General features: G+C 57.2%; 1 protein-coding gene, 1 long non-coding RNA gene and 2 other non-coding genes across 6 annotated transcripts in view; 2 read left to right on the top strand and 2 right to left on the bottom strand.

Annotated features, from left to right (window-relative positions):
• Nucleotides 1-106: 106 nt before the first annotated feature.
• LOC122701993 lies at nucleotides 107-2107 on the bottom strand. 2 transcript variants are annotated; one of them, XR_006343168.1, is made up of 3 exons: nucleotides 1982-2107; nucleotides 1344-1492; nucleotides 107-318 (listed from the first exon to the last, which is right to left on the bottom strand). It is a non-coding gene; the product is annotated as an uncharacterized LOC122701993 (long non-coding RNA). The 2 variants fall into 2 exon arrangements; XR_006343169.1 differs by having other exon boundaries at nucleotides 175-229.
• Nucleotides 2108-5751: 3644 nt separating this feature from the next.
• On the bottom strand, nucleotides 5752-5823 carry TRNAA-AGC. The gene has a single exon. It is a non-coding gene; the product is annotated as a tRNA-Ala (tRNA).
• Nucleotides 5824-6027: 204 nt separating this feature from the next.
• On the top strand, nucleotides 6028-6134 carry LOC122702384. The gene has a single exon (XR_006343244.1). It is a non-coding gene; the product is annotated as a U6 spliceosomal RNA (small nuclear RNA).
• Nucleotides 6135-7365: 1231 nt separating this feature from the next.
• The window catches only part of PPL (periplakin), a 48555-nt gene continuing 43337 nt past the window's right edge, over nucleotides 7366-12583 (top strand). Inside the window, exons 1-2 of one of the 2 annotated variants that reach the window (XM_043914234.1) lie at nucleotides 8156-8239; nucleotides 8522-8535. In XM_043914234.1, coding sequence (XP_043770169.1) covers nucleotides 8171-8239; nucleotides 8522-8535 — 83 coding nt within the window. In that variant the 5' untranslated portion in view covers nucleotides 8156-8170. Of the gene's footprint in view, nucleotides 7574-8155; nucleotides 8240-8521; nucleotides 8536-12583 lie in introns of those variants that run through there. The other variant, XM_043914235.1, reaches the window with a different exon arrangement.

Genomic DNA, 12583 nt, shown 5'->3' with positions numbered 1-12583 from the left:
TTTTCTATCATTATTACATGTTTTATTGCTGGGAAAGATTGAGGGCAGGAGGAGATGGGGATGACAGAGGATGAGATGGTTGGATGGCATCACCGACACAATGGACATGGGTTTGGGTGGACTCCGGGAGTGGGTGATGGACAGGGAGGCCTGGCGTGCTGCGGTTCATGGGGTCGCAAAGACTCGGACACGACTGAGTGACTGAACTGAACTGAATCCTTTTAAGGCCCTGTGGAGCAAGTGCCAGAATGTCCACAGTTTTGCAGATGGAGAAACCAAAGCTCAGAGAGTCGAAGACATTTCCCCAGGGTCACACAGCTAGGAAATAGAGGAGCGAGGATTTGACATCTTAGTTCACGGGCTCTTCCCAATTTTACGGATGGAGAAATTGAGGTTCAGAGAGGTTAAGCCGCTTGCTTAAGATCACACAGCGGGTTATATGGCTGAGCCAGATTTCAGACCCAGTTTGGTTTCAAGCTAAAGTTTGATTTGACTTTGTGTTTTGTCCCCTGTGGCCCGGCCTGTCCATCACTCAGGTCCCCAGGTGCAGGAGGGAATGGGGTCCTGACCTCCTGACCTGGGCCATCCCCAGGAACTATCACACACTGGCCCCAGAAATGTAGCCCCACCGGTCTGGGCAGCGTGGGCCCCTTAGGGCAGGGAGGAAGTAGGCTTGGTCGTGGGGAGGGGAGTTTTGGAGTTGGGTTGGGCAGCCTGTCCTGGGGTGGAGATCCCAGGTCTGGCAGAGCCAGTCTGGCCCCAGGACCCCACCCAGCTCCACTCTCTGCCCTGACAGCGTGACCTCCTCACTGCTCCATCTGAGAGGCCCAGGGATGGGCTTGAAATGAGGCATCCAGAGATGTAGAGTAGGTTGTGCCAGCAAGCCATCCAGGGTTCACCATGAGGCTCAGATCTGCAAGATGCTATGAGGGTGCAGTCTGGCTGGGCCAGAGGGGCCGTCAGCCTGTGGGTGAGGCCAGGTCCAAGAGGGCCCCTGCTGAGCAGAGGGTTAACCCCTCCGTGGCTGGGTCCTGTGGAAGGGGCCAGGGTGGCCAGGGGCAGTGGGGGCTCAGTTGAATAGCCACCGCTATTTAACCACTGGTCAGGAGCTGTTCCAATGTTTTGAAGCAGACAGAGTCATGCAGGTACACGGCTCTCCAGAGGGGGCCAGCAGGAAGGTCATCCAAGCCGCAGATTCCCCCTTGGGGGGCATCAGGGTGGGGCTCCCTGGCAGGCAGTGGGGAGGTGGCCAGGATGGGGCAGCTTGCCTGGGGCCCCAGGCGGGTTCAGGCCAGAGGCACATTCCTGGGGGATGACTCGGGCAGGCAGAGTGGGTGACTCACCATGGACCCTCTCCTGTCTCTGCTGCCAGCAGCCAGCCTCCTCTCTGGTCCCGGGGGGCTGTGGTGGGGAGCTCACCGGCCCAGGGCTGAGTGTGAGTCAGCCCATCTGGACTGGACGGCCAGCATGATTTTCCATCCATTGCATTGTTCTGCGAGGAAAGTAAATACATGTTACAAAACATGGGGTGAAGCCGGGCCAGCCCCCTCCTGTCCCCTTGGAGGGCGGGGAGGAGAGGGCCCTCCATGCCACGCCATCACAGAGCACTGGCTTATCCACATTTTACAGATGGGGACGCCGGGTTCAAAGAGGTTAAGCCACCAACCCAAGGTCACACAGCTGGGCAGGATCCAAACTGAGGTTGGCCTCAAGCTACAGCCTGTGGGTTCTTCCCCAGCGGGTGTAGACCGGGCCTGCCCATGTGCTGCATCTCTCTGCTCACAGCTGTGTCTCTCAGGGCAGCCCAGAGACCCACAAGCTTTAGCATCCCCGGGGGAGGGGGGGGGGGACATGGGGGTGGGGTATGTGCTTGTTAGCATGCAGATTCTGGGGCTCTAGCCAGACCCACCAGCTGCAATCTCAGAGGGGGGCCCTGGAATCAACATTTCTGAATGTCCCCCAGGTGGAGGTGAGGCCTTACCCCTGGAGAATGGCTGTCTCTCCACAGGAGGGCCGGGACTGTGCCCTGGGAGGAGAGACTCTGTGGTAAAGAACCAGCCTCCCGTCCTGCACACCCCTCTCTCTGCGGGAATGCTGCCCTTCTTGTTTCAAACTGGTTCCCCGAAACACCTGAGCCAGCCAGGGAGTGAGCGAGGGCCTCTCCAGCTTCTGGGGAAACAATGACAGCAAACAGGGAAGGTGTGGGTGACCCTTCAGATGTGGTGGCCTCCTGGGAGACGGCCGCCTGGCTCAGCTCTAGGCAGGGGACGGGGTTCAGGGGCCAAAGGTGGGCCTGGTTGCCAGGGAACAGAACGGCCCGGAAGGTACCATCCCCTCAGGGTGAACGTCAAGTCAACCCCCCGGGGAAAGCAAACACGCTCCCCGTGCCCCCGCCCCACAGCACAGGCAGAGTGGATGAATCACTTGGCATACGAGGGCTCCTCAGAACCAAGCAAATCCCATCTGCCCACAGGAAGATCCACAGGGGCCAGATCCCAGCTCCCACCCCATCCGGCCTGCCCACGGAGAGTCGTGCACACGTGTGTACACACGTGCACACACATACACACACACGCTGCATCAGCTCAGAAACCCAGATTCTAGAGGCTGGAGGGAGGAGGGATGGTGAAGGACAACTCAGTTCCTCCCCAAATCTACTCATTCTCCCCGAAGCACTTGGGCCAGGCCCAGCTGAGTCAGCCCACGAGGGTGGAGACGGGTGGGGGTCCAAGAGCGCGGGGCCAGAGCAGGCTATGCCAGGAAGCAGCCCAGCTGGCACTGGGCCTCTCGGGCCTCAGCGAGCTTCCCTGGAACATAAGATAAGAGAGCTTCCTCTTGGGAGGGAGGGTCCTCGGGAGTCAGTGGGGGTCTCTGGGGAGTGTCAACCCACTGAAGCATGTTGGCCACATGCTGTGTTGCCTGACATGGAGTCAGTGCTCAATAATGGAGAAATGGCATTAATATCATCAATGTCACATAACATTAGTGCCACAGCTGTTAACTGAGCTATCAGTTAGCTAACATCAGCTATCTAGCAGCTGACTATCAGCCTGCTCACCTGGAGGTCCCTAGTTTGGTTCCCTCCCAGAAGCCAAACTTCACTTTTCTAGGTGTGGGGAAAGAGGATTTGGAAGTTGGGAGAAGTCCGGAGTTCTGAAACAGTTTAGAGTTCCTGTAATTGCCTGTAACCCTCAGCCCCATGAGCATGGGGCCTCCACCTGCAGAGGTCAACCCCTCCCTCAGGTCAACCCCATTTGTGGGACCCTCACTCAGGGCCAAGGGGCATGCCAAGTGCTTAACACATGGGATCTCACCTAGGAGGTGGATACTATAGTTGTGTCCATTTCACAGACAGGGAAAACTGAGGCTCGGAAGGACAAAATGACCTGCATACAAGCTGCAACAGCTGAAAGGGACTGGATGAGAATGCCACCCCAGGGCTCCCCAGGCTGCCGCCCCCACCCCATCTTTGGAGCCCTGATAAGGTTCATCTCCCTAGACTCATCCCAGCTGGCTTTGTAGTTGTTGTATCTTTGTCTTTTGCCTTAGACTGTCAGCAACTTGAAGGTAGGGCGGCTTCCTTCCTTAACATGGGTTCTATTTTGCCCAAATGTTATATCTCCCATAATCCTTACCAACTAGTATCTTTCAATCCAGTAAGGAAGACTGACAAGGAAGGAGGTTAACACCACAAAGTGTAGTGGACCCTCACAGAGGGGCATGAAGTGGGGAGTGGAGGCAGGGAAGGGTATGGGAAGTGGGAATGCCAGGCTTGGGTCATTTTGAAATGAGTGTTTTTAAAGTAACTGAAGGACTTCCCTGGTGCTTCACTGGTTAAACTTCTGCATTTCCAATGCAAGGAGTACAGGTTCAATCCCTAATTGAGAAATTAAGATCTCACATGCCACATGGCTGAAAAATAGAAAGTAACTGAAAAAAGCCATTGAAAAATTAATCCAAGCACATACAAAAATAATATCCAAAGGAAGTTTCAAAAAATAAGACAAAATCCAAACACTATGAAAGAGTGTACAATGAAAATTCAGATTTGTCTCCTGAGGGGACTCATGGCTAACAGAGTCTTGTGGATCCTTCCAGAAATTTTCTCTACATACGGGCATATATATTCTCTGCTTCTCTCTCACACTTTGCTCCTGGCGCCTGACAACGAATTCCACATCGCATTCATTTCCAGGTGCATGGTCTTCTCAGTGTAGAGGCTCTCTGGGTTATTTAACCACCTGATCCCCATCCCAGTGGCCATCAGGCTGTTTCCAGGATCTCCTCCCTAGCAACGGTGCTGCTGTGAATGACCCCAGTTTACCCTCCAAGGGAAAGGCAGTCCAGAGAAGGAAGGAAAAGAGTTTCCATGCAGAGTTGTGCCATAAAACAGGGGGTTGGACAGTATTCCCTCCTGAGCCCTTTGGCTCACTTGGGGGCACAGGAAGGGGTCCACGCCGAGCAAGTTTTGTCCTGACTTCAGGCCAGGTCCCTAGACCCCAAGTCACCCCCACCACCACCACCACCAAGCTGTGTGTTCTGAAGCCTTGGGCTCCTCCCTGACACCTATTCGCAATGGACTTGTAGTCTGGACTTATAGTCTCTAGGTCTCCTGCATTGCAGGTGGATTTTTTTTTTACCATCGGAACCACCAGGGAAGCCCAATGCTTGTAGTGGGACTCTAGGTCCCAACCCCACTCCCACCCCCGGAGCTAACCTCAGACTTGGAGAGGGAAGTCCCTTCAGGTTGGAGGGAATTGCTCAAGCCTTCAGCTGTCTGGTGGGGAGCTCCCCACCTAGAAGGGGCATCTGATAGAGAAGCTGGGGCAAAGCCAAATTCAGAGAGGAAAGAAGGGTTAGGTGTGGCTGGAAGGTCTGTACAGGGTTCCCCATCTGAGAGCTGCAGGCAAGATCCTCGCTCCTGGTTTCTCATAGAGGGGCCAGGGACCACCAGGGGGACTTGCTAAAAGTTTAGACTCCTGAAACCCTTCCTGAGCACCGCCCCCCAACCAGGAACTGGGGGAGGGGATGTCACGCCCCGGAATCTGCATTTTACAAGTTCCCCTGGGGAAGCTGAGCTGCTGCTCCTCCCAGGGTTCTTTATCCTTTTTAGGCCTTCAGATCCCAATTTGAGGTTGTCAATGTATTATTAGTAGTATTAGTATGTGTCTTTTCCCCCTCCCTTAAGAGAAAGGTCTTTTACTGTTTTTTTGTTTTGTTTTTCCCTTTCCTCATCAACATAGCAGAACCAGGCAGCCACGGCTGGGAGAATGCCCATATCTGTGGAATGAGCCAACGAATGAGCCCACTGAAAGCGATAGACCCTCACCCTCAAAATGTGCATTTGGACACACACACATTTTAAAAGCAACTGTAGGAGGATCCGCAGGCCCCCTTAAGCCCACCATAGATACCCCCTAACAAATAAGGTTTTCCCAGAATCTCTGTAGCACTTCAACACTGAAGTCCTGTGATGGCAGGGACAACAGATGACCTAAAGCAGCTGTCCCCAAACTTTTTGGTACCAGGCACTGGTTTTGTGGAAGACAATTTTTCCAAGGACGGGGTTGGGGGGATGGTTTCAGGATGATTCAAGCGCATTACTTTTTTTTTTTAATTGAAGGATAATTGCTTTGCAATGTTGTAGTGGTCTCTGCCATACATCAACATGAATCAGTTATAATTATATATATAGCTCCTCCCTCCCCATAATAGTAAACTCTCTCCTCCCAGTAAGGAGAAGCTCCTAAATGGAGGTGCCGGGCATTGAACCTGGGGCCTCGTGCATGCTAAGCACACGCTCTACCATTGAACTACACCCCCACTACTACACTTACTGTGCACTTCATTTCTATTATTATTACACCAGCTCCACCACAGATCATCAGGCATTAGATAGTGGAGGTTGGGGGACCCCATGGCCTACAGGACACTGTTCTCAAATGCTCTGGGGTCTGGGGCAGGAAAAGCCTGTAGGAATCAACTTCCCCGTCAACCTCTTTATTTTTTAAATAAAAAACGGCTGGGGTGCTCGCTTCGGCAGCACATATACTAAAATTGGAAGGATACAGAGAAGATTAGCATGGCCCCTGCGCAAGGATGACACGCAAATTCGTGAAGTGTTCCATATTTTTAAACTGTAAAGCCTCAAAAAAAAAAAAAAAAAAACCGGCTGGGGAAGCGACTGGCCTGGGGACTCTGGATGCCCGGTGGGGGGGGGGGGGGTGCTCTGCCTCCTTCCCTCATCATTGCTCCCCATCTGAGCCCTTTGGCATCCCCCCCTGAGGACTGCGTGCTCTCCCTCCCAGCTGGGCTCAGAACCCTCAGTGCCCTCCAGAGGGACGCTGAACGCTCCCTGCTGTCAGGGCCCCAGTCTGGCTCAGACCTGGGTTACTGTCTGTCTAACTGCAGCCTTCTCCGCGGGCACACACTGCACCAGGGCCCCCGCGTGACTGGCCTCTGCTGGCACAGATGTAACTTGGCACATGGGACTGTGCGAAGTGTTGTGTGAATTATCTACAGGAATCCTCTATGGGGTGGGGTGCGGTTGTTACTACTGTTTGACAGATAAAGGAAACTGAGGCTGGGAGCGGAGAGAAGCCTTGCTGAAGAGTCAGCTGACCGTTCATAGCAGCAGGATATGAACTCAGGCAGGCGCACTTCGGCAGTTCCCAGGTGGCTCAGAATCCGCCTGCCAATGCTGGAGACGCAAGGTCCATCCCTGGGTCGGGAAGATCCCCTGGAGAAGGAAATGGCTACCCATTCTTGTATTCTCACCTGGGAAATCCCATGGAAGAAGGAGCCAGTCCATGGGATCGCAAGGAGTCCGGCACAACTTAGCGCCTAAAGAAGGCGCACTCCCAAGCTCCCTTTTCCCAATTGCGACCGACAGTCGTACCACCTGAGAGTAATTCACTAGCTATCGGGGCATAGAGACCCGTCCGGCTTTCCCATCTGACTGGGGGCCCCACCTGGGTGTCAGCCAAGAAAGGGGAGCGCCGGGGCCCAAGAGGGGCATCCGAGAGCCGGGTGAGGGTCCTCAGCCTGGGGCGCGTGCGCCAGGCCGGGAGTCAGGGGCGAGGGGGGCTTCGGAGCGCGCTCGGGAGAGCAGCCAGGACGCCTCCACCCGCCTGCCCAGCTTCTCGAGTGTCCAGACTAGGGGGTGGGGTGGGCCGGGTCCTCCCAGGACCCCGTGTCCCCACCCCGGTTCCAGGCCGGGCGCCCAGCTTGCTCCGGCCGGGCTGAGGGCTCGCCTGGAAGCCCCGCCCACCCGGCGCCCCTCCCCCGGGAAGGTAAGCGCCACCTTCTCGGGAGCGGCGTGGGGAGCCGGGGCCTGCGGGCGCCCCGCCCCCCGCGAGTAGTGACCGGCCGCCGCCGCCGCGCCGCACTCGGGGCTCCCGCGTCGCCGCCCGCTCACCTGCGCCCGCTGCCCGCCCCTCGGTGCGCGCCGGGGCCTCCGCAGCCCAGTGCCCAGCCCCGCGCAGCGACCGCCGCCCCGCCCGACCGCCACCATGAACTCGCTCTTCAGGAAGAGAAACAAAGGCAAATACAGCCCCACGGTTCGGACCCGCAGGTGAGGGGCCGCGCTGGGCCGAGATGCTCGGCCCGGGCCGTGAGGGGAACGGCCGGGCCTCCGGGGTTGCGGGGGCTGGGAGGGGGTGCCCATCGCCCTGGGAGGCCCGCGGGGCGGGGAACCCAGCCTGGAGTGCGCGACGCGCCGGGACCCAGGCGCCGGAGGGCCACCCGTGAGCTGGGAAGCACGGCCAAGGTGGGAATGGAGGTGGGCCGCGGGCGCGGAAGGAAAACACGCTGTTTGGCACCAGAAAGTTCTAGGAGCCCGGAGAGCACTGGCTTGGGCGCTTTAGAGGGCAAGGTACTGAGGTGGAGTCCCGGCGGGGGTGGGGGGGTCGCCGCGTCCCGTCGTCGCCCTTGGGCCAGGGGTCCTCGCGGGCCAGGAAGCACCGCCCGGGTGGAGAGTGGTTTGTCCGGCGGACGCTACACCCAAGGGTGGGGGCAGGGGTGTGTGCAGGGACAGAAGCACCGTCTAGGGGCGCAACCACGCGGCGAATTTGAGCTGGAGCGGGGGGCGTGGCGGGGAGCGTTCACCAGCGCTTCTTGGAGGGGCGCGCAGGTGCTTCTGGAGTCGGGGAGGCGAGAGCTGAGGGGACGGATGGGGGCGGGGAACGTGCCACCTGCAGGAGGACTTCCCGGCACCTGCCATCCTGAGCTCCAGAGCCCGGTTCGGAGGAAGCTGTGGGTGTGCGGTCGGGTTGGGGGAACCCGGGCTGAGGCACCCCTGGCCCACACCCGCTACCGCACCCCGAGGTCTGCGCAGCTCCTGGGAGGGCGGTGGGGCCTTCTCCCTGAGTGATTTCTCAGGGGCGTGGCTGCCCCCAGCCCCCGCTACCCCCCCATCCCCGCAACCAGCGCCGAAACTGGCGGCGTCTCTGAGAGCCCTCGGTTCCCAGGGCCGCCTGGGAAGGGAATGACATGTCTCGATGTGTTTGCGTTGAAACGGCAGCCCACGTCCGCTTGGTAAGCCTAATGTATTCACTTAATAACCGGTTTAGGGGAACCTCAGTGGAGATGCTGAGATTGAGGGAAGGGGCAGGACCTCAGACCCTTCCTTCGCCTCTCTCTGGGGAAAAGGAGGCAGGGGCTATAGCTGGGAGGGAGCCTTTATCCGACAAGGGGCTTCAGGCGGGTGGGGAAACTCAAAAAAAATTGTAAAGCTCACCTGCCCAAAGTGCCCTCACCTGAGACCCCCTCCCAGGTCACAGATGAAGGCGAGGAGACCCTGGCCTGCGCTCCCACCCTGACCCTGTGGTCCAGCCCAGGCAGACCTGTTTGACAGGTGCAGGCGGCCTGGGCTTGGCCTGGAGAGGGTGGGCCCTGCATGTCTTTGTTCAGTCAGTTGCTCAGTTGTGTCCGACTCTTTGTGACCCCGTGGACTGCAGCAAGCCAGGCCTCCCTGTCCATCACCAACTCCAGGAGCCTGCTCAAACTCATGTCCATCGAGTCAGGGATGCCATCCAGCCATCTCATCTCAGCCCTCACCTGAGACCATCTGAGATGTAGAGGGTAGATCCTCCATGTCTTTGAATTCCAGGCTTTTCAGAAACTCCCCTCCCCTGTGATCCCACTGCCCCTTCTCCTCTTTGCGTTGTTTCAAGTTCAGAAGCATTTCTTTCCCTCCCCTCCCGGGATCCCCTGCCCCCGCCACACACACACACAAGCCTCCCTGGTCTTTCCCAACCCCAGGGATTGGGCAGGGCTCTGCACGCCGCTCCTCAGTGGCCAGGTCCAGCTGGCTCTCAAACCCAGCTGGGGTCCCGTCCAGTCCCTGAACTGTTCTTTCAGATGTTGCACAATCGGATGCTCCGTGCCAGCCGGGGAGGGCTGTGCTGTTCTCCCCCCACCAAGACCGGGGCCCCTCCAGTCCTCCACACACGCACACACCCACGCACCAGGAGATGGGCCAGCCTCGCCCTGCTCTCCGCCTCCCTCATCCCTCTGAGCCTCCCCTTCTTCCAGCTCTCCATCTGTCCAGTCCCCCAAGGGCTGGGCTTGGACCTAACAAAAGGTTACAATGAATCTGGACAATCTGGGAGGGTCTTGGCCTTCCCAGCAGAGGGAAGGAAGGAAGCAATTAACATCCTTTACAGCTTCGGGGACTCAGGGTTAAAGGGCACGGGTCCTGCACTTAGCAATACCCCTGGCCCAAGGCAGCCACCGCTGCCCCTGGCTGAATGTGTGATCTCAGCATGGAGGCCTCTTTCTCCAGGAAGCCCTCCCCGATTCTTCCCAGGATGGGATGAGAGACCCTTCCTTTGGGCCCTGTGGCCTTGCACAGTCACAGCCCTGGGTTGATGCCAGGTGACCGTGGTCTTGCCAGCCCAGCATCTCCATCTGCCTGTTCCCCTTGGTGGAGACAAGTTCGTGGACCAGATTGCAGGGTCGAAGGTAGCCTCTTGAGTGTTCCCCAGTGCTTGGCCCTATAGCTCTAAGGTGTGGTCGCTGGTCACAGGGTGCTGACCCCCAAGTTACCCTTGCACCCAGAGTTTTATGGGGGCCTCCTCTTCTGTCTGGGGGAGGGCGGGGTTGCCAGTGAGATTAAGCATTGAGGTGGTCAGTCAGTTGAGGACCTAGCTCTAGTTCCAGAGAGGCTCAGGAAACTCTCTGAACCTCGGTTTCCTCATCTGCAAGGCAGGCCTGGTACTAATATCTTCCCCGTGGAGTTTCTGGGAGGAGCCAACGTAGCAATGGAGAGGATGCCCCGGCACATAGGAGGTGCCCAGAGTGAGGGTCAGCATCCCTGCCCCCAGCAGAGGGGATCCGGGAGCCAGGACTAGTGACTCACACACAACCCCTCAGTCACAGGCTTTGGAAGGCACAAGTGAACAGAAATTCGTGAATGGAGAGCCCCTTAGGAGAAAACTGCCCCTCCCTGTTTGTCAGCCTTGTAGCAGCTGGAACTGGGTGTGAACTCCGCTGTTAATGCCCCCCTGGTTTCTAATGACAGGTGTCAGAACTGGTGTTCACACCTGAGCTAATGACAGGGTCAGGCTGTGGGTGCAGGTCACCAAGGATAGTGTCCAGCTCGGCGGGGAGGGCCTTGACGGGCCCTGGTCCTACTGCCCTCCTTGGGTGCTGAGAGTACAGTCCTGGCCAGTCCTTGCTCCCCAGCTGTGCCACCTGGGGAGAGCTGCGTGGCCTCTCTGAGCCTCTGCTTTCTCACCTGTGGAATGGGCGTAAAAATACTACCTGCCTGTGAGGATTAAATGAAATGATGCAGGGAACGGGTTGAGAATTACAGGAAGCCTCAATTCACGGCAGCTATGATGGTTATAACTGTTGGATAAATTTGATTAGGCACCAGCTATGTGTCTGGGATTGAGCTGAATGCCGTGATGGACAGGCCGTGCACCGCACAACTCCTGGGGTGCCATTTCGGGGAGTAGGGGTGGCTGTGGAGGAGACGTTGACAGTCTCTCTACAGTTGATGGAATTTTGCTTAATTACCACTATGGTTGCAGGTCTGTGTCGTGGCGGTGATGGGAACCGCTGAGAGTTTGGTGGGACATACCCTGGACAGATGAGATGTCCAGCCTGACGGCCCTGTTGCTCCCCAGCTGGTCTGAAGAGAGATCTGTCAGGCTTAGGGTGGAGACCTGGATTGTCGGGGAGGACTTCCTGGGGAGGTGTCTGACCTGTCATTGCAAGGGATGGATGGTTAGACCCAGCTCTGCAGTTGGACTGAACTCTGCCTGTGTTTAAATTTGGCAAAGAAATTTGGCCTCGTTAGGAGCCTCAGCTTCCCCATCAGTAAAATGGGACTAATTTTGCCTGTCCACCCAGATCTGGGTCCCAGTGAGCACCCAGCAGCCTGGCCTCACTTCCTGACCTCATCTAGGCAAAGTCCTACAAGAATGGCCCAGTCCCAATGGGGATACCCTCTGGGGGAGGCAGGGCCCAAGGCTTTGGAGGCTGGTGAAAGGGGCGTCTGTCCTCCTGGAAGCTAGCTGGGGTACCCTGGGCTCCTTGGTGATTAAGAGCGTGTCGTCCAGGTGTGGGTTCAAGCTCCAGCTTTGCCTCTCCTGAGCTATGTGACCTTGGGCAGGTCACGAAACACCTGAGCCTCAGTTTCCTCATCTGTGAAATGGGAGTGTTGCTGCAGCCATCAGCTGGTGAGGTCGCTAGTGGCTCAAGAGAGATCATGCGTGTGACAGGCCCGGCTCCCAGTGAGGCTCAGTAAGTCATGGCAGTGACCGTGGTGACAGCACACTGCCGTTAAAGATGAAAAGTGAAAGTCGCTCAGTCGTGTCCGACTTTGTGACCCCATGAACTATACAGTCCACAGAACTCTCCAGGCCAGAATACTGGAGTGGGTAGCCGTCCCCTTCTCCAGGGGATCTTCCCAACCCAGGGATCAAACCCAGGTCTCCCTCATTGCAGGCGGATTCTTTACCAGCTGAGCCACAAAGATGAGGATGGTGCTAAGAAGAGAGCTGACCAGGCAGCTGGGCTTCTTCCAGCCGTGGAGGCTGTTGCCCCAGGGGCATAGGAGGTCAGCTGACTCCCATTCATTCACCCCAGCATTCATGTGGACCCCCCACACACACCTTAAAAAGACACATGGAGAGACACACCTGCATGCATTGATCAGCGACAGCTGAAAAGCTGGAACAGTCTGCAGGAGGGCCCTGTCAGCAAAGTTCACCTCCCACTACGCGGGTAGTCAGAACTGGAGTGATCCGCCCAGCCGTTTCTCAACACCTGCTGTGCTCCCAGCACAGCCATGGATGTTTTATATATGTATGCATGTATATATATAAAATCTCATTCTGACACCGAGCCCATAAGGCTGCTGGTGGTATCCCATTTCACAGAGAGGAATGCTGAGGCCAAGAGCAAAGGCACTCACCTTGGGCTCACAGCTCACACATGGCCAATGCTGGGGCCCCTGGAGAGGGAAACTAGGGCTCCCCACCTCGACCTGGGGCTAGTGCTGTCTCTGGGGACTGCCCCAGGCCCGATGGTGGAGTCGCTGGGTTTTGTATCCTTGACCCCGCCCAGCAGCCCT

Source organism: Cervus elaphus, chromosome 10 (genome assembly GCF_910594005.1).
Source record: "Cervus elaphus chromosome 10, mCerEla1.1, whole genome shotgun sequence".
NCBI lineage: Eukaryota > Metazoa > Chordata > Mammalia > Artiodactyla > Cervidae > Cervus > Cervus elaphus.
The sequence above is the reverse complement of the archived record's forward strand: the minus strand, read 5'-3'. Positions and strand labels throughout refer to the sequence as shown.